Source organism: Saccopteryx bilineata, chromosome 7, assembly GCF_036850765.1.
Source record: "Saccopteryx bilineata isolate mSacBil1 chromosome 7, mSacBil1_pri_phased_curated, whole genome shotgun sequence".
Classification (NCBI taxonomy): Eukaryota; Metazoa; Chordata; class Mammalia; order Chiroptera; family Emballonuridae; genus Saccopteryx; species Saccopteryx bilineata.
The window spans coordinates 40613357-40639452 of NC_089496.1; the positions used below are offsets into that span (position 1 = coordinate 40613357).

The 26096-nt window shown below is 43.0% G+C and overlaps 1 protein-coding gene across 3 annotated transcripts in view; it reads left to right on the plus strand.

The window, feature by feature from the left end:
- DNAH11 (dynein axonemal heavy chain 11) overlaps positions 1 to 26096 on the plus strand; it is a 286917-nt gene that overhangs the window by 175748 nt on the left and 85073 nt on the right. For all 3 annotated transcript variants that reach the window (XM_066240541.1, XM_066240539.1, XM_066240540.1), the window contains 3 exons: positions 10668 to 10829; positions 20958 to 21191; positions 25168 to 25314. In XM_066240541.1, the coding sequence (XP_066096638.1) occupies positions 10668 to 10829; positions 20958 to 21191; positions 25168 to 25314 (543 nt within the window). The remainder of the gene's footprint in view (positions 1 to 10667; positions 10830 to 20957; positions 21192 to 25167; positions 25315 to 26096) is intronic.

Genomic DNA, 26096 nt, shown 5'->3' on the forward strand with positions numbered 1-26096 from the left:
AGTTTCATACCTATTCAGTGCAATTCGATGTGGGCTCACGCACAGATTTTTTAGGGCTCTTTAGGTAGCTATCCTGTACAGCCTCTACAGACTCGTCACTGACCGATGGCCTACCAGAAGGGGGTTTCTCCACCAAACTGCCAGTTTCCTTCAACTGCTTATCCCACCCAGTAATGTTATTCCTATGTGGTGGTGCTAAATGCGCCGATATTCACGTTGCACTTTGGTCACGGATTCGAATTAAGCGAGCCACAGAACACACTGAACTTTCCTCTGTCCCGTCCACATCTCGACTGGCATGGCCGTGGGTTGCTCCGCTGTATACACGGTGTTATGTCATCATCTGTGCATGCGCACATGCTGCCACATCATCCTACAGAAACCAGGAGGGTTTTCCTTTTATTTGGTGCAGATTTCACATTTCTATCGTCTTTTGTTGCTTTCCTGTGACCGGTCAAAAGTGCACCATGACTTTACGGACACACTGTATATCAAATGATTCCAAGAATTTGTTGTATAGAATGAACTATTGAACTCAAATGTTCTTTATTCTAAATAACTATTGGTGAAAAATCTTTATCCATTATATCCTTTGCCATAAATCATCTTGGTTTGTTATTATGTTTTATTGATGTATAAGAACTCTTTATGTATCTGAATAATATTTATATGTTCATAACGTCCTTGTCTCTTTTACGTGTTGCCAGTTCACTATAATTCTGCCAACTTTGTCTACAATGACCTCTGTTTTGTATTTATATGTACATAAATTTATCTGATTTATCCTCTATGGCTTTGGTGTGTTAAGGCTTTTTTAGTAGGCATTTCCATACTCCATGATTATAAAAATATTATCTTGAAATTTCTTTTAATTATAATATATTTTTTTATTTTTAAAAAATTTTTTTAAACAAGGGACACATTTTCATTGAGAAGAACTTTTATTTATTTATTTTTTTAGATTTTATTTATTCATTTTAGAGACAGGAGACAGACAGAGAGAGAGAGAGACAGAGAGAGAAGGGAGGGAGGAGCAGAAAGCATCAACTCCCATATGTGCCTTGACCAGGGAAGCCCGGGGTTTTGAACCAATGACCTCAGTGTTCCAGGTCGGTGCTTTTACACACTGCGCCACCGCAGGTCAGGCTAATTATAATATTTTTAATATTATAAACTATTGTATACAATATATGGTGGCTTTTTTACTACCCCCACCCAAATTGTTTCAATACCATTTACTATATAGTCTTTTCTTTTACTACTAATTTGAAATGCTACCTACCTCATATATTGAATGCCTAAATATGTGGCATTGTATTTTTGTTCTCTCTATTATGTCCCATAAATCTGTCTTATCTAGACTTGAATGAATACCACATTGCTTTGTTGATTGTAGCTTTACTGTATATTCTGGAATTTAATAGAACAATGTCCTTTTCCCTTTCTCCATTTAAATTTTTATTTTAATTTTGTAATTATATTTGCTGTACAGTGGTACCTTGAGATACGAATTTAATTCGTTCTGTAACCAAGCTCATAAGTTAGTCAACTCGTATATCAAACTGCTGATACTGGACCCCGTGCGCCAATGCGCTAACTAGCGGCAGCTTCCCGAATCACAACTCATATCTCGGAATTTCTCTCGGATCTTGAACAAAAATATGGACCGAGTCGCAGCTTGTATCTTAAAAAAATTTGTATGTTGGTCTGTTTGTATATCTCAAGGTACCACTGTATTATATTCATTTCAGTGTACAACAGAGTGATTAAACATTTATATACCTCACAAATTGATCACCATGATGAGTACTCATCTGACATCATATGTAGTGATGAAGATGTTATTGGCTATATTTCCTGTGCTGTACTTTACATCCCTGTGACTGTTGTTGTTTGTTTTGTTTGGGGAAAACCCCTGGGAGTGTTTTTCTGCCCTTTTTTCCTTTGTTATAAATTAAGACAATTGTTTTCGATTAGCGTTGACACTAGCTGTTATTTTGCATTCGTTTCAGGCGTGCAGCGTAGTGGTTAGATGATCGTGTCCTGCACAGAGTGCTGACCCTGATATTTCCAGTACCACCTGGCACCACACATAGTTATCACAATATTATCGACTGTACTTCATATCCCTGTGACTATTCTGTGAACACCAGTCTGTACTTCCACCCCCTTCGCGTTTCCACCCAGACCCTCACCTCTCCGCCCCTCTGGCAACCATCAGTCTGTTCCATGTATCTGTGAGTCGGTTTTGTTTGTTCATTTGTATTATTCTTTTTTTTTTTAACTTTGTTTTTTTGTTTTTTATTTTTTTATTTTTATTTATTCATTTTCTTTTAGAGAGGAGAGAAAAAGAGAGAGAGAGAGAGAGAGAGAGAGAGGAGAGAGACAGGGGGGAGGAGCTGGAAGCATCAACTCCCATATGTGCCTTGACCAGGCAAGCCCAGGGTTTCGAACCAGCGACCTCAGCATTTCCAGGTCGACGCTTTATCCACTGTGCCACCACAGGTCAGGCCATTTGTATTATTCTTTAGATTCCACATCCCGTGCCTTTTTTATCACTGAATTTGTACATTTTAATCCTTTCACCTTTTTCATTCGTCCTTCCCAGCCCCCTCCATCTGGCAGCCCTCAGTTCATTCTCCCTGTGTGTTTGTTTCTGTTTGGTTCATTTGTTTTTCAGATTCCATAGATAAGTGAAATCATATGGTATTTGTCTTTCTCTGACTTATTTCACTTAGCATAATCCCCTTATAATACCTTTTAGATCCATCCATGTTGTTGCAAATGGCAATATTTCATTCTTTTTTATGGCTGAGTAGTATTCCATTGTATATATTACCACCCACATCTTCTTTATCCATTTGTCTACTGATGGATGGGTGGGTTGCTTTCATATCTTGTGTACTGTAAATAACACTGCAGTGAACATAGGGATACATATCTTTTTTCTTTTTCTTTTTTTTTTTCTGAAGCTGGAAACAGGGAGAGATAGTCAGACAGACTCCCTCATGCACCTGACCGAGATCCACCCGGCACACCCACCAGGGGCAACGCTCTGCCCACCAGGGGGCGATGCTCTGCCCATCCTGGGTGTCACCATGTTGCGACCAGAGCCACTCTAGCTCCTGAGGCAGAGGCCATAGAGCCATCCCCAGCGCCCGGGCCATCTTTGCTCCAATGGAGCCTTGGCTGCGGGAGGGGAAGAGAGAGACAGAGAGGAAAGCGCGGCGGAGGGGTGGAGAAGCAAATGGGCGCTTCTCCTGTGTGCCCTGGCCGGGAATCGAACCCGGGTCCTCCGCACGCTAGGCCGACGCTCTACCACTGAGCCAACCGGCCAGGGCGGGATACATATCTTTTTGAATTAGGTTTTTGGATTTCTTTGGATAAATACCCAGAGTCACATGGTAGTTATATTTTTAACTTTTTAAGGACCCTCCATACTGTTTTCCATAGTGGCTGCTCCAACTTACAATTCCATGAAACAAAACACAAGTATCCCTTTTCTCCACATCCTCACCAACACTTGTTATTTGTTGGTTTATTGATGGTAGCCATTTTGGCAGAAGTTTTATGGTTTCAAGAGTTACACTGGAGTCTTTGATCTATTTTGAGTTTATTCTTATATATGGTGTAAGAAAGTGGTCCAATTTTATTCTTTGGCATATGTCTTTCCAATTTTCCCAGCACCATTTATTGAAAATACCATCTTTACCCCAATATATATTCTTGGCTCCTTGTCATAGATTAACCATATAAACATGGGTTTATTTCTGGGCTCTGTTATGTTCCATTGATACATTACACTGATTTGATTGCTATAGTTCTGTAGTATTTCTTTTCTACATTTATTTAGGTATTTGTACCTTTACTCTTCCAGATGAACTGTGAAATCAGCTTAATAGTAAAAAAATAATAATCCAATGGGGGTATATAGACTAATTTGTAGATGGTGTAATACATTTATAATACTGAATATTTCCATTCATTCACCTACACTTTTATTTATTATAATTTACGGTTTATTCCCTAAGAGTGCTCACTTTTCTCTTTTTCCAAATGTGCTTTGATATTTCTTCCCTTTTCTTAGTCCCCTATAAACTTCAGAATCACTTTGTCAAGCTCAACTGATCCTGTTGGGAATTACTAGAATTGCCTAAAATTTGTTAATGTGGGAAAAATTAACATCTTTATAATAATTAATCTCCTCCAACATTTGGTTGTCAAGATCACATCTCTCTGAATACCATGCCCTAGCTCGTGCCCTCGCATTTTCAGATATTATTGACATAAACAGAATGAAAAGAACTTTCAAGAGAGAGAAAAGGTGAGACCTTGTATTCTGTTCCTGAGGTTCACTGTCTTTGAAATTTCATAAAACAGCAAAACCTTAAAAAAATTAGAATATAGATATAAATATTTTATTTTTTGCTGAAGGATATTTTTAAAGCTGCTGTTTATTTATTCATCTATCCATTCAGCATTCAATAAATATTGAGTGCCTGTGCTGTGCTGGGTGCTGGGAGTATTATAGTAAGCAAAAGTTGGCATTTACCTGGTGCCCACCTCATCGTTGGGAAAATAAACATCAATCCCCAAGTTGCACAAACAAGTATAAAATTACAACTAAGCATACGCGGTATATAAGATAACAGAAGACAGGACAATAAAGTTTTTAGAGGGAGAAAAATGATAAGGAAGTATCTCAAAGGATGAATAGAAGTCCTCTCTCTTACTTTATATGATAAAAGAGAGTTTTAACACCAGAAATAAAGGGCTTAATCCCAGAAGAAAGGGCATCCCTTCATACTAAATTTGCATTTTGAAAAGCACATTCGTGTTCTTTACATTTTGCTTACATTTGGATGGGGATTGGCAAGGACAGAATTGGATCTTGTTCTTCCAACTGCACACATGTACGGAGTTGCCACTGAGGGTCCAATTCGGTCAGGCATCTGATTTTCTGTTAAAAGGAAATCCCACAGGCCCTGGCTGGTTGGCTCAGTGGTAGAGCATCGGCCTGGTGTGCAAGAGTCCCGGGTTCGATTCCCGACCAGGGCACACAGGAGAGGCACCCATCTGCTTCTCCACCCCTCCCCCTCTCCTTCCTCTCTCTCTCTCTCTCTTCCCCTCCCGCAGCCAAAGCTCCATTGGAGCAAAGTTGGCCTGGGCGCTGAGGATGGCTCTGTGGCCTCTGCCTCAGGCGCTAGAATGGCTCTGGTTGCAACAGAGTGACGCCCCAGATGGGCAGAGCATCTGCCCCTGGTGGGCATGCCGGGTGGATCCCAGTCGGGCGCATGCGGGAGTCTGTCTGACTGCCTCCCCGTTTCCAACTTCAGAAAAATACAAAAAAAAAAAAAAATCCCACAGACACAAGATTACGGGGCTGCCGACTGGCCTGAAAAGTAGTCTGTGGGCAATACAGACCCTGAAGACCAGCAGGACGGCTGAGATGCAGGAATGTAGTCCATATACACAGTGCAGAACATAGAGAGGAGGCTGTAACTCCCCCTGTCTTTACTCCGCAGGTGTGAATTTACTCTTTACTACTTATTGGGATTCCACATACAATTTCTTTATATATTGTAGAGTTTTGTTTTAAGAAAATAAAATAAATGAAACCCCCAATGCAAAATATTTTCTCTTGAAAAGAATCTATCCTGGCCGGATTCACAAGTACAAAGTCATAGGAATAATTTCATTGTGTGTTACCTAAAAGGAAAATATTAAAACTATTGTAAGTCTATCTATTGAAGATGCTGTTGGATATAATAAAAACAATTGAAATTCAAAAGCTAATAGATGGGGGATGATACAGGAAGCTATAAGAAATGTAACGAGGGGGTATTTTCTATGTTAAACCTCCACCCCTCTGAGGATTCTCTAGGTAAGGTTCAAGTCTTATCATTCTTATAAAAGACGGAGACTTCTGAGGGTAAATGCAAGCATAAGTTATAGATAGAAGCTTCTGAAGTATCTATGTGGGAAAGTTATATCTATCTGAGAATAAACTATATCAACTGGAAAAAATACAGAGTGACAATAGCAATTCAGATTTCCATTATGAGAGGAAATGGACTGAGTCTTGTTAGTGATGTACAAGCAAATATGTACTTACGATGAGATCTTATGTAAAAGAAATTGAAATGTATTACAAAGCCCAATGAAAAGTGGGTAATTGCAAATGAGTCATAACACCTGTGTAGGAGGGAAAAAAAGGAGTAGAAAATTCTATGGTATGGATTCCAGAAGCAAGTTTCTGACATCCAAATGTTAAAGCTGTAGGAAATACGTCGATGGTGATTTCAGGGTTTGCTTTTTATCTGTGAAAATGTACTTTTAGACCACAGCTGCCTGAGACATTTTTAACTTTATTTTCTCGACCAACTTTTCTTTCCGCTGGGAAGTAACTTAAGCCAATTTGATCCATATGCAATTGCCAGGAACTTTTTGGGGGGGAGTATATTTCAGAGGCTTTCAATGCTTAAAGGTAGATGACACCTATTCAGGTTGAAGGGTCTCTTCTCCCCAAATTTCCCAACTCAAGGTGTGCTTCAAGGAAGGGAAGTCTCAGACTGAACTCGGCTACTCATAGAGTTTATGTGTAGCACATAGCTTAGGACAAGTCTTACTTAAAGTCTTAAAAAGTGTTCTAGAAGCTTGTTGTGGTCCCAGCTCTGTTCTTTTAAGAACCTGACTCACCCTTCTTAGAGGGTTCCTTTGGGGGAAGATATGGCAATATTCTTATGGTAGGATGCAACTGGTCTTCTCTCTGGAATCACATAAAAAGATAGAATCTTGTGTAAGCTATTTACCACAGGACTGGTAAAATTCAAGAGTCTAAAGAAACAAAGGTATGATAACCGGAATACTTCGACATAGGTTTTCCGATTTTGTTCATACAGGGGTAGAGGGATGAGTACAAATTTCTTTTTTCTTCAGCTATCTTGAACACCAGTCATTACATCAGTGAAAAACTATATTAATATCCACGATGCTAACTAACCAGCCACTTATGTTGTTGAGAGAAGTTAGCTGAGAGCTCAGGAAGCTGACACTGTGGTGTGGGCCTCCATTAATGTATGTGAAATGCTGGTTAAGCATCCCTAGCCTGTGTGGTCTCTATTGGTGCATTAGCCAACAGCTCGTAAAACACAAAATAGGATTAGCATTCATATACATATTATACTAGACTGAAGTATTTCAAAGGTAAATTATATAGGCCCAGATGGCTTTACTTGTAAATTCTATCAAGTATTTAAAGAATTAATACCAAATTCTTCTCAAAGTCTTCGCCCTTAAAAAGAGAAGAGGTGGGAAAACTCATTTTACAAGGCCAGTATTACCCTGACACTAAAGCCAGATAAAGACACCCCCAAAAAAGAAAATTGGGCCCTAAAATATGGCTCAGTGGATAGAGCATCAGCAGCCCAGTGTATGGACATCCCGGGTTTGATTCTCAGTCAAGGCACACAGGGGAAGCAACCATCTGCTTTTCCCATCCTCCTTTTCCCATTTCTCTCCCTCTTTGTCTCCTGCAGCCAGTGGCTCAATTGTTTCTAGCATGGCCCTAGGCACTGAGGATAGCTCAGTTAGAACACATCAGCCTCAGGTGCTAAAAATAGCTCAGTACTTGAGTATTGGCCCCAGATGGGGTTGCAGGTGGATCGCAGTCAGGGCGCATGTGGGAGTCTGCCTCACTATCTCCCCTCCTCTCACCTAAAAAAAACCAACAAAAAACTGCAGGTCAGTATTTCTGATACCTAGATGCAAAAGTCCTCAACAAAATATTAGTAATCTGAATTGAACAGTATATTAAAAGGATCATATACCAGGACCAGGTGGGATTTACTCCACTGAGGCAAGAACAGCTCAGTATCTGCAAACCAATCAAAGAGGATGCACTACATTAACAAAAGGAAGGATAAGAATCAGAGGATCAACTCAATAGATGTAGAAAAAAACACTTGACAAAATTCAACATTTATGTATGATAACAGCTCTCAACAGAGTATAAAGGTAACATACCTCAACGTGGTAAGGTAATGTCTGAGGAGCTAACGTATAATGTGACTATAGTTGATAACAGTGCTTTTTTGTATTGCTGAAATTTGCTGAGAGAGTAGAACTGAAACGTTCTCACCTACAAAAAAGGGTAAATGTGTGGGGTAATGGATGTGTTAACCGACTCGATGGGGGTCCTTTCAGTATGGCTCTGTGTGTCATCACATTATGGACTTTAAACATCTTATTATTTTATTTGCCAATTTTACCTGAATAAAGCTGAAAAAGTAAATTGTAAACATACCATATTTTTCGCTCCATAAGACACACCTAGGGTTTAAGGAGGAAAATAAGAAAAAAAATATTCTGATCCAAATGATGTGTTAAAATATTTAATTGCCCTGGCCGGTTGGCTCAGCGGTAGAGTGTCGGCCTAGCATGCGGAGGACCCGGGTACGATTCCCTGCCAGGGCACACAGGAGAAGCGCCCATTTGCTTCTCCACCCCTCCGCCGCGCTTTCCTCTCTCTCTCTTCCCCTCCCGCAGCCAAGGCTCCATTGGAGCAAAGATGGCCCAGGCGCTGGGGATGGCTCTGTGGCCTCTGCCTCAGGTGCTAGAGTGGCTCTGGTCGCAATATGGCGACGCCCAGGATGGGCAGAGCATCGCCCCCTGGTGGGCAGAGCGGTCGCCCCTGGTGGGCGTGCCGGGTGGATCCCGGTCGGGCGCATGCGGGAGTCTGTCTGACTGTCTCTCCCTGTTTCCAGCTTCAGAAAAATGAAAAAAAAAAAATTTTAATAAAATAACGTATTTTTTGTTCCATAAGATGCACGGGCATTTCCCCTTCCACTTTTTTTGGGGGAAATTGCGTCTTATGGAGCAAAAAATACAATAATATCCCTTTTTCAATGATTTATTTGTCCTTTTATTTTTTATAAATTTGTTGCTGTGTTAATCTCATGAAATTAAGGATGCAATTATGTATAAATGAAGTTTTCTAAAATTGTCACAAATAAGAGATAAGTTGGGTGTGGCATCTGACGTCCTCAGACAGAAAGGAGCAGCAGTCAAGAATGGGGAGAAAAGAAGGACCTCTAAGAGACATGTGAAGGGGGAGGGGAGGGGCACAAAGAAAACCAGTTAGAAAGTGACAGAAGGCCCTGGCCAGTTGGCTCAGCGGTGGAACGTCGGCCTGGCGTGCGGGGGACCTGGGTTCGATTCCCGGCCAGGGCACATGGGAGAGGCACTCATTTGCTTCTCCACCCCCCCCCTCCTTCCTCTCTGTCTCTCTCTTCCCCTCCCGCAGCCGAGGCTCCATTGGAGCAAAGATGGCCCAGGCGCTGGGGATGGCTCCTTGGCCTCTGCCCCAGGCGCTAGAGTGGCTCTGGTCGCGGCAGAGTGACGCCCCGGAGGGGCAGAGCGTCGCCCCTGGTGGGCTTGCCGCGTGGATCCTGGTCGGGCGCATGCGGGAGTCTGTCTGACTGTCTCTCCCCGTTTCCAGCTTCAGGGAAATACAGAAAAAAAAATAAAAGAAAGTGACAGAAGACAATTGGACTTTGGGTGATGGGAATGCAGCATAAGCAAATGTCAAAATAACCTAGAGCTGTTTTCTATGAACATATGTACCCTGACTTATCAATGTCACCCCATTAAAATTAAAAAAACAAAACAAAAACTTAAAAACAAACAAACAAAAAAGAAGAAACCTAAAGACTGAGATGTAAGTGAAAATTAGGCGTTGCCCCCGAGGCTCAGTCACTTAGCACCTGCAATGTTAGAGCAGTTAATCCGTTTGTCATTGGATTCTTGAATATAGTGAATAAATGACCGACGATTAGTCGGCTTATGGATTGTTAAATAAGATTTTAGTTCTTAGGGTTTATCTCGAGTTGTGGAAGAGGCATAGAAAAATGAAATAAACATGAAAACATCCGTTCAGTGAAATGTTGCATGACTTCATATAAGCTAGTGATTTTCACGTGAATTTTTTAAATGCCATATGAAAAAAAATCAAACCCTTTGAAAGAGAGTGTAGAAACAGATTTAAATGAACCTCTTTAAATTATTAACTACCTAAGTAAAACTTCAGATTTAAACCAGAAATTTATAAATATCTCATCACGGCCATTCAGTAAACTGAATTTTTTACTCCTTGAAAGATGTCAGAAACTCAAATGCATGTGCTTTATTTTTAAATGGAAACAAAATTAACAATCAGCATGATAACACGTTGAGTTTTAGAAAGTGTATTGCTCAGTTTTTTGGAGGCTGATGAACTGCAGAATGGAAGAAGATGAAAATGTGGGCACGGTTTTGTCGTCGTGATTTGCTTTTAATTTTTACTTTTTGTTGTTATAATGTCATCTGTGTAATAGAAAAGGATAAATTCCCCACTATGAATGATAATCACCAAAAACGTTTCAAAGGAGGGGGCCGGATTTTAAGGAGCGTACACAGCAGTGTTCCTGCAGGTTGGAAGGCGCAGCCCTTCGGGGCAGGTCTGTACTTGGATTAGCGAGGAGGTCAGAGCTGCGTCCCACTCTGCAGAGCTGCAGGACAGTTTAATGTCACGCTTGGCTGTGTTCCTTTCATTCATTGTCTAGAATTGCGGTGGAACGCTTTGCTCACTCGTCACACTCCTGTTTGTGCCCTGCCCCGTGTCTCCACAGGTCATTCTGTGTTTCTCTCCAGTCGGTCACACCCTGCGACTTCGAGCTCGGAAGTTCCCAGCCATAGTGAACTGCACGGCTATTGACTGGTTTCATGCGTGGCCGCAGGAGGCTCTGGTCTCAGTCAGCAGGAGGTTCATTGAGGAAATCGAGGGGATTGAGGTATGTCCTGTCGGCCTCTGAATATCTCACACAGACTCTCACACACTCACACACACACACACACACACACATGCACACACAGTGCACATCAGCATGTTTTGACTCTTGTCCTGACTAATAAGAAGCTCGGGGTCATTACTTCCTTGAAACATACATAATAGGCCTTCCTGAATATAAATCCTTTAAAGCCACAGATAAAAAGCAAAACAAAACAAAAAACTAGCCATCCATAGCCTGGCAATACTTGATCTGAACAAAGGAAGGGAGTGAGTTGTGATTTTTCTCATTACAGTATCTACAGATAAAAACTCGGCCCCCTTACATTCAGCAATCATTAACGGGTTTCTGTTTTATAGATTATGTTTGTCGTTTGATCACAAGGAGACCTGCACTTTACATTGCTCTTTACCATTACGTATTAAAATGGTTACATGAAACAACAACAACAAAAAGTCAAGGATTCAGATTTAAAGGCAAAAGGACAGTAAGCAGGAAAGTATCATTCAGACTTCCTGGAAATGATGTTTTACTTGAATCTGGTGCCTTTCTGATTAGGCAATGTAGAAGGGTGGTGATGGCGGACATTTCCCAGGGAGCTGTGTCTTCTGGTTCCACTGGGGGGGAGGGGGCCTAGGCTAGGCTGGCAACTCACTGTGATTCTGTGTCTTCCTGAGGAGTCTCCAGGAAGCCCATTTAATCTAACACTAACATTAGGTCAAAGTCTACCCAAAAAATTTTATACTTTTAAAAATCTGGAAAACCAACCTGACCAGGCGGTGGAACAATGGATAAAGTGTCAGACTGGGATGCAGGGGACCCAGGCTTGAAACCCCAAGGCTCACCAGCTTGAGCCCAAGGTCGCTGGCTTGAGCAAGGGGTCACTCGGTCTGCTGTAGCCCCACAGTCAAGGCACATATGAGAAAGCAATTAATGAACAACTAAAGTGACGCAATGAAGAATTGATGCTTCTCATCTCTCTCCCTTCCTGCCTATCTGTCCCTATCTGTCCCTCTCTCCATCTCTACCACATAAACAAACAAACAAAATCCAGGAAGCCTCTCAATTTGACAAATAATGGTCACAATTATTAACATAAATTTCTTAGGCTATTGCTAGGTTCACTGCATTCCTGGGGTTATGTAGGGTTTTATTTTATTGTTTAATAATTACAAGAAGGGCTCAAAACAGTACCAATTTATTAGTGGGAGAGAGTCCGTTTGTATCTTGGTTGCAGAATTCAGCTTTATCCCCTGTGTGTTATCAGGCCGGTCTAGTGAGGGAAAGGATCCCAGCTCTTTGTTTCTCAGTGTTAATTTCTCACTGGGGAGGAAATCTGAGCTGGTAGCCTGGTGTGAGTTAGTGTTGGGCACAGTGCTTTTGTAAATTTCCTGCCTTTGCTCTGGCGCAAGCTTTCTCTTGTCAAAGTAGGTGTCACTTTGCAGACAGATACTACTGATGGAGCTCTGATATGCCAGTGACCATTGACATCTGCTGGATGAGGCAGGACTTGCATTATCTTAAGCCCAGAGGGCTCCTGGCAGGTGCTAAACCTATCTCGTGGTATCACGATGCCTCCTATAGGACGCTGAGTGCCACGTAGGCATCTAGGAAGCACTTGGCCATTTCAATGGAGCTGAATTGTGCCTGGAAACAAATTAGCCAGACGACTTCACTTCAGTGCCTTGTGCTTATTTAACTTACCCACCTTCCTAATTTGTTATGCAGGAGCAATAATTATAATTCCGAGTGCAACATGTCTGTGTTCTTTTAAATATGGGTGGTGCCTTTTCTCTGGAGGTCAGAAAGAGCTTTAAGATTTTTGAATGAGCGCTAATTTGATCACCTTCCTAGTTTTAATTTCCATTATTAAGACTGAAAGCTATCAGTATAATTTGGGTTCCTCTTAATTATCAACCTCATTTGCTAAGTGTAAGGTATTTCCACAGGTGACCCCCCCCCCTTTAGCCACAGAGAAAGAATTCATTAAGGCAAGCAGTCTGGTGCGTGCTGACATATAATTTTCCATCGGTATACATGGCACCCAGGACCGTGGGCTGACTGCGTCTCTGTAAATGTTTGTGCTACTTTTCTGTGACCTGGTACTGAACTGAAGGAGAGCTGACAGAGTGACCAAAATAGTTTGACACTTAAGCAACCCCAGGGTGTTTACCAAAGACTGTCAACACACCGCCTCCCCACAGGACACGGACATGGGGTGACGCAGTGTCAGGAGAGAGGGAAGAAGAGGCCATTGATAGGCCTTTGGGTGTCCCTGAGAGTGGGGTTCCAATTGCTAACTGGGGGGGACACCTTTCTGAGAAGTGCAAGGGTCCCAGTGAGGAACATTCAAGAAATAAAAGACGGGAGCCCCAGGTGTGAGAAAACAAGCCCCATGCTTTGCTTTTCGAGTCAACCCACAGAGTGGACGTGGACGTGGACGTGGACGTCCCTGCAAGGGGGAAATGCTCGGAAGGCAGTGGCAGGACGAGCTCTGTGGCTGGGGTGAGAGGGCGCCGGAAGGGGTGGAAGAATGGAGGAAGGTGTGGGATCCCGCCTTCAGGCAGATCCGCCCACCGGCAAGTTAAAATTCTCTGTCCTTGTGAGGCGATGCGACTTAGAGATAACTCCACAAGCTCATGAGTGTCGTCGGCTCAGTGAAATGATGATGTTCCACATGCCGCCGCGTCTTCAGTCCGGAACATGTTGCAAGGTTGGTAACGTATCAATGACGTATTTGATGACTATTTTCCAAACTGATGGTAAGAAAAAGTCCACTCAAAGAGGAATGTGATTTTACTGCTGTACTTAAAGACCGATTTCTTCGGAAGTGTCCAGGTTCCTTTTTAAATGTGAGGCCAAGCGTGAGGAGTGGTAAACAACATTTTGTTAATGTAGGGATGTTAGCAGTGTTTCTAGCAATGGTTTTTTTAGCACAGTTTTTTCTTTGAAATTTAAGTGAGGATTATCCCATATGAATTTACAGAGTACGATAGAAAGATAACCTTGTGCAATAGAAATTTTTGTAATTTGGGGGGGGGGGGAATATCCTCTTTCTGAGGAATACTGTCATCATTTTTAAAAGATCAAGACAAAAACAACGCAACCAAATTCATCTTGAAACTGCCTGAATCTCTTATGGGCTTAAGCTATGTGCAGATAGATAGGAAATGGCCCAGGTGGTCATTACTACCCCATTCTTTTTTTTTTTTTTTTTTTTTTTTAACAGAGACAGAGAGTCAGAGAGAGGGATAGATAGGGACAGACAGACAGGAACGGAGAGAGATGAGAAGCATCAAACATCAGTTTTTTGTTGTGACACCTTAGTTGTTCATTGATTGCTTTCTCCTATGTGCCTTGACCGTGGGCCTTTAGCAGACCGAGTAACCCCTTGCTCAAGCCAGCGACCTTGGGTCCACGCTGGTGAGCTTTTGCTCAAACCAGATGAGCCCGCGCTCAAGCTGGCGACCTCAAGGTCTTGAACCTGGGTCTTTTCACAACCCAGTCCGACACTATCCACTGCGCCACCGCCTGCTCAGACGTCTACCCCATTCTTTAATCCTCTTTGTCCTTGACACAGACAGACAGACACCCCATCCATCAGACATTTCCTCTGTGCATATTAATGAAATTTAGAAGAGAATTTTAAAAAACAACACAGTAGAATGCTGCTTTCCAGGGCTTTGGCTACTATGTAAACTTCAGCAAGCCCTTCTATCTCAAAAGTAGGGTCCAGTTGTTATAGCTTCCCAGGAACCTGGGCGTGCTGTTAAGCAGAAGTTTATTTAACTAAATCAAATGAAGGTGTCGCAACCTCCAAGTTGTAGTCTTGTGGCTTTCCTCTCGTGCCGGGCTCCCCAGACCAGCTGTGCCACCCCCTGCCTTGTCCCTTTGTTGTAAGGGAGCCGGGTTCCATTGTACCTGCTCACACCCTCCGTCCTCAACGGCTTTGTCTTCACGTGCAGAACCGCTGGAGCTGCTTCTCTCAGTGATGCTGGAAACGCATCTGGAAGGTTGCTGGCTTTGGCTGGACCTGATCTTGCCTTTAAAACCCAAAGTTGGTCTCCAGAGGACGAAGAATTAAAAGCATGAGCAAACGGACAACAAAATGAACCCACTAAACAAAGTAACAAACAAAACCGAAAAATAGCACATGACTTAGAAAATGGTGTGGTGCTATGTTTAACACTTGCGACTGCTCCTTCGCCATCACCAATAGCAGAAGTAACACCTCCCTGCCTCTGCATGGCTTGTCACTTCTAATCACCAGCCTTCTAAGGAGGGCCACTGGTTTCCCTGGAGCACAGGTGAAGCGATGGAGGTCATGAGCACAGGACCGGGGAAGGGCCTGTCCGCACTTTGACACGAAGCCCCGGAGTCTTAAATCCTGCTTTTGACTATTGCACACATGTTTGTTCTGGAAGAGGAAGAAAAGGAAAGGAAGGAAAGAGTAAAAAGGAGTAATGAAAGTTTAACCTTTGGTTTTGGGGACAGGAGCAAGTACAGGGACTAGAATAACTCGCCCAACTTTGCAGAACTGGAATTTAATCCAGGATCTAGGACTCAAAGCCTGCATCTCTGGCTGCCTGCAGAATCTTTTTCTGAGAGTTAATCAGCACTCTGAAGAGCTTAGGAGAGGTGCTCAAATGCAGTGCTGCTCATGCTATGCATTATTGAATTGCCTTTATTTAATAAACCAACCTGACGACCATAAGTATCTAATATAGTCTCTACTTTTACCAGCCCCAAAAGGGATTAAAAAGTACAACTAACATTATACCTCAGTAGTTTGGAATTATTAAAATATTAATATAGACATTAACATGTGCATTTATATGTAAATTATACTTTGATAAAGCTGTAAAGGCTGACCAGGCGGTGGCACAGTGGATAGAGCATCAAACTGGGATGCAGAGGGCCCAGGTTCGAAACCTGAGGTCGCCAGCTTCAGCGCGGGCTCACCAGCTTTAGCACACAGGGTCGCTGGCTTGAGCATGGGATCATAGTCATGACCCCATGGTCGCTGGTTTGAGCCCAAAGGTCACTGACTTGAAACCCAAGGTCACTGGCTTGAGTCCAAGGTTGCTGGCTTGAGCAAGGGGTCACTTGCTCTGCTGTAGCCCCTCCCCCCATCAAGGTACATATGAGAAAGTAATCAATGAACAACTAAGGAGCTGCAATGAAGAATTGATGCTTTTCATCCCTCTCCCTACCTGTCTGTCTGTCCCTATCTGTCCCTCTCTATGTCTCTCTGCCTCTGTCTCTGTCACACGCACACACACACACAAAGCTGTAAAAAATAAATTTCTGAGAAAAACTTTCAAGATGGACTGTAGGTATATAACATTATATATTACAAAGTTAACCCAAGTTAAATTTAAAATATAAAAGTTTCCTTTCATCTCCCCACTTCTCTTTTGAAATTTTGAATATTTTTGAAAGTTCATACTTAAAACTATAAACTAGCACGGTCTTCTTTGCTGGTCTCAGGAAGGTATAAAATCTTATATAATATAATATGTTTGGTTTAATTCTGGCCTCCGGATTTTGGTCATCTTTCAAATTTTGCTATCTTGTCATTTTCAACAACAGGGAGACATACTGGGCCTTTGCTTTAAAAGTCAACCATGCCTGTGTGGTCAATTAATATTTGACAAAGGATGCAAGAACATACAGTGGGGTCAAGACAGTCTATTCAGTAAATAGTTTTGGGAAAATTAGGTATATGCAAAAATAAATAAATCTAGACCACCTTCTTATACAAGAATAAACTCAAAATGGATTAAAGACTTAAATATTAGGCATGGAACTATAAAAATCATAGAAGAAAACATAGCAAAATCTCAGACACTTTTCAGCAATATTTTTTTTTCAGATAAATTTCAGGCAAGGGGAATGGGAGAAAAGAGAAACAAATGGGACTACATCAAACTAAAAAAATTTGGCCTGATTAGGTGGTGGCACGTGCAGTGGATGGAGCATCAGACTGGGATGCAGAGGACTCAGGTTCAAGACCCCAAGGCCGCCAGCTTGAGCGTGGGCTCATCTGTTTTGGGTGGAGCTCACCAGCTTGGACCCAAGGTTGCTGGCTTGAGCAAGGGGTTACTCGGTCTGCTGAAGGCCCATGGTCAAGGCACATATGAGAAAGCAATCAATGAACAACTAAGGTGTTGCAGTGAAAAACTGATGATTGATGCTTCTCATCTCTCTCCGTTCCTGTCTGTCTATTCCTCTGACTCGCTCTCAGTCGCTGTTAAAAAAAAAAAAAAAATTGCACAGCAAAGGAAACCATCAACAAAATGAAAAAACCCACTGAATGGAGGAACATATTTGCCAATATATCTGATAAGGAATTAATGTTCAAAATCTATAAAGAACTCATATAACTCAACAGTGGAAAAAATAACCCAATTAAAAAACAGGCAAAGGATCTCAATAGACACTTTTCTAAAGAGGACATACAGATGGCCAATAGACATATGAAAAGATGCTCAACATCACTAATAATCAGAAAAATGCAACTTAAAACCACAATGAGATATCACCTTACACCTGTCAGAATGGCGCTCATTGATAAACCAACAAACAACATGTGCTGGCGCGCCTGTGGAGAAAAGGGAACCCTCAGGCACTGTTGGTGGGAATGCAGGTCGGTGCAGCCACTGTGGAAAGCAGTATGGAGTTATGTCAAAAAATTAAAAATGGAACTGCCTTATCACCCAGCAACCCTGCTTCTGGGAATATATCCCAAGAATCCTGAAACCCTAATTTGAAAGACTATATGCACCCCCATGTTCATTGCAGCATGAATTACAATAGCCAGGATATGGAAACAGTGCACGTTCCCATCAGTAAATGAGTGGATAAAAAATCTGTGGTACATTTACAGAATGGAGCACTTACAGCCAGCCATAAAAAGAAGGAACTCTTACCTTTTTTTTTTTTTTTTTTTTTGTATATCTCTGAAGCTGGAAACGGAGAGGCAGTCAGACAGACTCCCACATGCGCCCGACCGGGATCCACCCGGCACGCCCACCAGGGGGCGATGCTCTGCCCATCCAGGGTGTTGCTCTGTCGCGACCAGAGCCACTCTAGCGCCTGGGGCAGAGGCCAAGGAGCCATCCCCAGTGCCCGGGCCATCTTTTGCTCCAATGGAGCCTCGGCTGCAGGAGGGGAAGAGAGAGACAGAGAGGAAGGAGAGGGGGAGGGGTGGAGAAGCAGATGGGCGCCTCTCCTGTGTGCCCTGGCCGGGAATTGAACCCGGGACTTCTGCACGCCAGGCCAACACTCTACCACTGAGCCAACTGGCCAGGGCCGGAACTCTTACCTTTTGAAACAGCATGGATGGACCTGGAGATCATTATGCTAAGTGAAATAAGCTAGTCAGAGAAAGACCAGTACCATATGATTTCATTAATTTGTGGAATCTAATGAAAGGAATGAACGAACAAGCAAAATAGAAACAGGCTCATACAAAGAGAGCTGGCTGATAGCTGTCAGAGGGTATTGGGTGAGGGAGGTGGAGGGATAGAGCAAAAACAGGACAAAACAACCTCTTGGCCACGGACAGCAGTGTGGTGATTGCCAAGGGGGGGGCGGGGAGGAGTGAAGGAGGGTGTGAGGGGATAAATGGTGATGGACAAAGACTTGACTTGGGGGGGGTGAACACAATACGGTGTGCAGAGATGTGTTATAAAGTTGGGCACCTGGCACCTGTATAAGTATGGTAACCAGTGTCGCCCCAATAAAATTCAATTATTTTAAAAAAAGTCAGCTGGCCGAGGTACCTAGTGGGGCAGTCAGTGACCGCCACCAGCCGGGAACCGTCACACCAAGGAACAGATTTGTGTATGTTTTAGTGTTTACAGCGAGCCAACTGTGAGAGAGTAGAAACTGAGCACTTTTTATTAATGTGAGGAAAAAGCAGTTTTGATTTTGCGTTTGATTATGCATTGAATACAGCATTGTTTTTCCAAAGCTGCTTCCTGGGGAAATCTTGGGCATATAACCACTTGCTAGAGGCATGGCGATTTTTGCCTTCCGCCTGACTGGCCACTAAACAACTACAGCAGGGGGTCACCTGGTTTCCACTCAGGGGCCAAATGCTGCAGGAGCCGCATTCTGAGCTCTCATGTCGGAAAGTGGAAAATACAGCATAGCATGGCCGTCCGGCAGCAGTCCAGGCAGCCGGCTCCTCCGTGCCCCCCCCCCCCAAGAAAACTGGAGATAAATGAATGGCAGAATAAATAATTTATGCTAATGAAATTACTGCAATTAGTAGTTCTACAATGACCCTTTAAAAGCCACAGCTGTTAATGTCAGGAAGTGCTGTCACTACTGACCTTATCCTAAGAGAAAGTGACAAATTGAGAATGCAGGGAAGACCAGTCATCAAAGGGGTCTGTTCTGGACCGATTAGAGTTTTCTGAAAAACAGTGTGAATTACAGCCAGCTGCTCCCTGGCTCTGGGAGCCTCCCATGCTGGGCCATTTTGTTAAAGCCCAATAACAAGAGTTATTTTGCCCCATTGAGACAAGTTGTCCCGGGGCCACCTCCAGCTCCACCGGAAACCGCTTCTTCCATGGCGGATTTACAAACGGAACTCTTGTTAAGGGGAGCTCTGTGGGGCAGCCCAGTAGCCTCCTCATAAGGATCATGATTGGGAAGAGGCCAGGATTGGATGCTGCTTCCTCTCTCTAAGGAGATTGCTCTTGGCCGGGGAAGTATTTATCTTTATTACAGAAGGCTTTGTACACATTTTCAGTTCATGTTAGAACAAGACAGGACAGGGGTGAATTTCCACCCATGTTTATTTATATTTGCAGTCAGGTCCTTTGAAAAATAAAATCCTCACGGGGATATGATTCCTATGGAGTTTATACAAATTCCTTATAAATCGATATTTCTGAGTTCACTATTCGATTCTATATGTCTTAGATCTACTGGAAACAAAGAATACCTATTCGGGATTTGGATCCAAACTTCCATTTTTGCTTTAAAAACATGTTAGTTACAAGTGAAATGGATTTTTTCATAGGCAGAACAGTCTGATATGTATATACATATGATAAAGCCACTCGGGAATTCTTCAGGAGGTGGGGAAGCGGAGCGTTGAGACTGTGCTCAGGCATGGTTGTTTCCCACCACCAAGAGCCAGCCTGTCTCTCCTCCCACCCCTGGTTCTCGTCCTGACGGTGCAGGTTCGAAGCATTTAACTGCATCACCAGCCACTTGTGCCCAATTTTCCCCAAGATGTCTGAGTGTTATTGACAACACTTTGGTAAATTATGTGTGACTTTCCTAAGAGGTGCTGTAGCTCATTTAATTCATATTAATTGATTTTTTTTAGGCTTCCCTTGATTAATTGAACCTGGTTCATCTTGTACAGAATGCAATAAATAATCATTAAAACGAGGGAGATGTGACTCTACAAATTAAAAAGTTAACTGCTTCAGAAGTCATAGAGGACAAAATGGAAAGAATGTGCAGTGGGGGGGAGGTTCTTCAGGAAATCTTCAAAGGAGAATTACTCGGAGTCTCTCCCCCTCCCCAATGAGAGTAGAAATGATCACGGTATCTTCCTGGCAAAGCGGTGACTTTTACACCTTCCCATCCAGTTTGGTTTCACGTGGATTCTTATAAAACTGGATTTCTCAGGTTTTAGCTTTTTTTCTTTTCTTTATTTCTTTTCTTTTTTGACTGCAGGGTTACTGGTTTCCTTTGCCTAAAGTTGAGTTTGAAAAGCAACACCAATACTGCTTCTCAGAGCACTGTGTCTCAGTCTCTCCAGTGTGTCGTTCTCACACGTGACGGAAAACTCAGGTTGTGAAAAGCAGCACCTGTGTTATGTTGGTTTTGGGGATTGGTGTGCAGAGCACATAAAAACCTTTTGCTCTCTTGGCAAAAAAAAAAAAAAAAAGTAGCAAAGCTGAATGCTTTTTTCTTTTAATCATCTCTCTAATCCTGTGGGTATCTCTTAAAGACTAATTAGGTGTTCCTGGATTCTGCTAGAATTTGTTCTGGCTTTTAGGAAAAAATACCGTATAAATTGGTTAAATTTTTTTTTTTTTACTTGCAGTTTTGTTTTGACTCAAGAGAATTTCACATAAATTGCCATGTTTGTGTTTTCAGCCCCTGGTCAAGGATTCCATCAGCTCTTTCATGGCCCACGTTCACACCAGCGTCAATGACATGAGCACCAGGTATTACCAAAATGAGAGAAGATACAATTATACCACCCCGAAGAGTTTTCTAGAACAAATATCCCTGTTTAAGCACCTGTTGAGAAAGAAACAAGAAGAGGTGTCGCAGAAGAAAGAGCACTTGGTGACTGGCATCCGGAAACTGGAGACGACAGCCTCGCAGGTGTGTCCAAGTGTGTGATTACTGCGTGAAACCTGTGCTCTTGCAATTTTTTTTAAAAAAAATATTTTTGAAGCAACATTTCAAACCATTGATGTAAGACACCTCGTTCTAAAATTTTACAGCTTAAGGACACAACACATTGTTGCTGCTTTCCTGGTCCTAGAAAGGGGGCAGCCAGTGACCCCATCCCTGCTGGTTTGGAGACACCTCGGCCCTGACTTGGGGCAGGGCAGTGGAGACGTGTTGAGGGGAACGGGCACAGTGGATTCCCCTGTCTTGTCGCTGATTGTTTCAGTGTGCGGGGCTTACTGTCAGGGATTTGTCCCCCGGGGAAGGAACGAGGATCTGTTTTGGTCTCAAATTCTCAGCCTTCAGTGAGATTTCCTGGTTGATGATGTCATTAGGATCCCTAAGTCTAGCCTTTTTCTCCAGTCTTGGTGTCTGGTCTCCTTTTAGCCACTCTCTCTCTTAGATGAAAGTATCCACTGTTGTTTTCATCCTTGGTGTGATAAAGGCCTTGCAACTTGAGAGGCAGTACCTCTCACCTCCAGGAGTAAACCTCCGGAGGATTCACACAGGACGGTAGTCATCTGATTTCATTGGGAAACACCAAACAAGTTTACGGTGCAGGTGTTGCTGTTGTCATTTTATATGTAAGGCTGAAAGAGTTTAAGGGCACAGAACCAGTAAGGTTAGGTTTGAACCTAGAACCCAGATCGGTATTACTTTACAGCCCATGATTGTCCGCGGTCCCATGCCGCCTCTCTGACTGGTCGAAAGGAATTAGGATGAGAGGAAATGGAGACTTTGGAGAAAGGCTCTGTTTTTCTCTGAGCCACATGGGCCCTAGAGCTGGAAGGAAAAAACAGTTGTCACTGGGGTGACCTCAACACTCTGGAGTATTGTCATCAGGTCCTACTCTCTTGCTTTTCAAGAGATTGAGCCAGTTGTTCCCCCAAGCACACAGCTGGTCCATCTGTGCCTCAAAATAAGCCACCAGCTGGTTGGGAGCACACGTTGGCACCTTTCACTCTGGACATGTCCTTCATGCACTGCATAGGCCAAAGCACTGTTCACGTCTTCCCCTCTGTGCTTTGTAAACCAGGAATGGCTCTTTGGTGAAACGTTGATCTGTACAGAGCAGTGAGTAGATAGAACACGATTGGGAAAAGGAAACTGGGGTGAGGAGGTTTCCAGGATTGAGTGGTAGGAATAGTTTCTGGGAAGCCCCCAAGGAGTGTAGCCATATTTGTGCATCTTTTTCTTCCCTTTCGAAGAATGTCTTTCTTTACTCTTCTTTCTGTGCACATTCTCTGTGACTCTTTTTCTCATTGCCCTCTTTCCCTTTCCTTTTTTTTTCCTACCTCTCCCTCCAATTCTATCTCATTTAAATCCAGACCCCTCTCCCCAGTAAAGACTTTCCTGGAGTCCTGCTGGGCTAAGAGAAGGTGAGTGGTTTTCTAACATCATCTCAGTCGTGTGTCGATGAGTCAAGGCAGTGGGGGAGAGAGAGAAAAGGGACTAGCAGTTCACTGCCAAGTGCATGGCTGCTTATGGTCTCCTATTTCTTCTCAGCTAGAAACAGGCAGAGAGTCTGAGAGGAAGCTGCACAAAGTGTTGATTGAAGGACTACTGGTGATTTATTTTCTTTAGGTGTTTGTGCCTGTGATGCTCTTAATAATGGAAGAGAGGTTGAACTACTTAGTAGCTTCTCAAGAGTTACTTTGTTTTTGTGTTTTTAAATCAACTTATTAGCAAATGAAGCATAGTTTCCTCTGTGGAAATCCCTTTTACTGCCACATATCTCCTCTTTAGATGTCATCTTAGGTCATCATTGATCTTCAGTGAGCTTTCTTCATAGATGAGGCTTCCCATCAAGGGCCTGAGCACTGGGTTTTTCAGACCTAATAGCTTCATTAAAAACTGCCATTAGTGGCCCTGGCTGGTTGGCTCAGTGGTAGAACATTGGCCCAGTGTGTGGAAGTCTCAGGTTTTATTCCTGGTCAGGGCACACAGGAGAAACAACCATCTGCTTCTCCACCCCTCCCCTTCTCCCTCTCTCTCTCTCTCTCTCTTTCTTCCCCACCTGTAGCCATGGCTCGAATGCTTCAAGCAAAGTTGGCCCCGGGTGCTGAGGATGGCTCCATGGCCTCTCCTCAGGTACTAAAAATAGCTCAGTTGGCTAGCAATGGAGCAGCTGCCCCAGATGGGCAGAGCATCCCCCAGTAGGGGGCTTGCTGAGTAGATCCTGGTCAGGGCATATGCAAGAGTCTGCCTCCCTGCCTCTCACCCTCTCACTTAATAAAAAAAAACAAAAAAAAAAAAACCTGACACTAGGGCTTGAAATAAGAGTCTTCCTAATCTCTTGGGTGATTCTTTTGATTACGACTTAACACATGACCACTTTCACATGCCTAAAAAGAACAGAAGCAAAAGTCATTATGCAGTGTTACCCTGAGTTCATAGAAAGGCTAGAACGTCCATCTTGCTTTAACCTGAAAACTACAGGTAACAGTCATAAGGGAAGTTGTGCTTTTTAGGTAGACTATAAATTAAGTGTGTTGAAGTGGAGGTTACCAGAGTCCTTGCATGTGGTAATGGGATATCATTACACAAGATAGAACACTAAAGTGCTCTTAGCAATTGGGTCAAAATAAATAGTTACAGTTGGGTTTTTTTTTTTTTGCTTCTATAATTTTAACAAAATTGGAATATTTATACTTCTGGAAAACAAGTGTCATGAAGAGTTAATTATCGTGATGTATGAAGCCGCTTTCCTGGGTTTCTGAGGGCCAAGTCACGTTTCCTTCCCTCGCGTCTCACTTCTGCTTTTATTCACATGGCCCTCAAACTTGGGGACCCAGTGGTACCTTCTGAACCTCGTGAAATCCCAACTTAACAGGTGAGGAGAGTCGTTCTTTAGAGCACTGGTCCCCAACCTTTTTTGGGCCACGGACTGGTTTAATGTCAGAAAATATTTTCACAGACCGGCCTTTAGGGTGGGACGATAAATGTATCACGTGACCGAGACAAGCGTCAAGAGTGAGTCTTAGACAGATGTAACAGAGGGAATCTGGTCATTAAAAAAAAAATAAAACATCGTTCAGACTTAAATATAAATAAAACGGAAATAATTTAAGTTATTTATTCTTTCTCTGTGGACCGGTACCAAATGGTCCACGGACCAGTACCAGTCCGCGGCCTGGGGGTTGGGGACCACTGCTCTAGAGCACATAAATTTGCTGATGCTTCCAAAAGACTGAGCTCCAGAGACCTGAGTGAAGTTGTTTAGTCGCTGCCCCGCAGGAATTCCCATCTGGGACACTCCCCTGGCTTCCAATCCCCGCTAGACGCTGTGGTTTGCCCCCTACTTCGTGTACGTGTTAAGGTGACGGTCCTATGAGGTGAAGAAAAGTCAGGAAGCGACTTCTTATTCTGTGGGAAGAGAGAAGACCTATGTGTGGGCATTTCCCTCAAAATAAGCGACTGAGGAAGTCAAGGGAGGACACCCAGGAGTACTGACATCTTCAAGTCATCTGAAGCCTGCAGCACGGGCTGGGGAATGAACGCAGGGTTCTACCAGCTTGTGACCAAGCAGATTTTCCCAAGGACTCTGGTGTTGAGTCTGAGCTGCATGTGACCAAGAGAGCGGGGGACGCAGGTGACACGGGCTCAGGTGGGCGACTGCTGTCAGCTCTTCCCCAGCTGCACAGAATGAGCTCAGCAGATGAACTTCTAGCTGATATAAATGAGTGCTGTTTCCCGCAAAACCCTTGGACAATGTTATTCTGTCCACTCCTACACGGCAGAAGACGGGGCTGCGTTTTTGCACACGTGGCTAAAGTCAACACGGTAGAAACACTTGCAACATGCTGACTGCTAGGGATCCCCAAAGCCATTAAAAAAAAACTCAGCTGTGTCTGATATTTGTCATTACCGGTGCAAGCTGCTGCAAGATAATGACTTTTTCCTTTAGGTGGGAGATCTTAAAGCCAGACTTGCCTCTCAAGAAGCCGAGCTGCAGCTGAGGAATCAGGATGCAGAAGCTCTGATCACGAAGATCGGGCTTCAGACAGAGAAAGTGAGCCGGGAAAAGGCCGTTGCCGACGCGGAGGAGCGAAAGGTCAGGCCGGTGTGCCCATTTAGAGTGCTGAGCTGTACTTAGCGCAAAATGAACCTTCGTAGGTGAACAATTTTGAACAACTTCCTCTCCAAGGAGCGTAAAAATCTAAAGAATTATTATCGTTACCCATGTAACAGCATTTCACACCATGATTACCACTTGACCTTTCTTTACATTATGCATTTCCCCAACCTTTTAGCTCTTTTAATGATAGGAAAGAACAATAAATACCGAACTCATTCAAGCATATAATGGATGTGGATCTCGAACGTCAGGCCTGTTTGTAATACAGTAAAGGTCAGGAAGTCACCTCGGAGGTTTCGAAAGGTTTTCAGTTCTCAGGCAAATCGAACAACTCAATTGTTAACAAAGCCCCATTCCGTCACTTTGCAAGATGGTTTTCAAATTTCGCATTTTAATAATACAACTGGAGTTTATTATTAAAGCCTAAGCTAAATCTGTTCCTTTTGATTCGATTGAGGCTCTGGCATTTCGTATTATGTTTCATTGTTGGAAACAATTACTTTTAAGATGATATAGAATCTGCTTCCTTTGTACTCCGGACTCCAGCAATTCTGAAATGAGTGTGGCTTCTCTTGTCTTCTTCTTTTTACCAAAACTTCAGCTTCAGATGGAAGGGATTTTTCTCTCTCTCTTAGTTTCCAAAGAAATATTAATAGTGAACATAAGATTAATAAATATTTGTTTGAAAATTGAATGAATGTATATTTGTAAGGTAAATGCTCTTATTTTAGACAAGAGATTGAAATCAGGGTTTACCT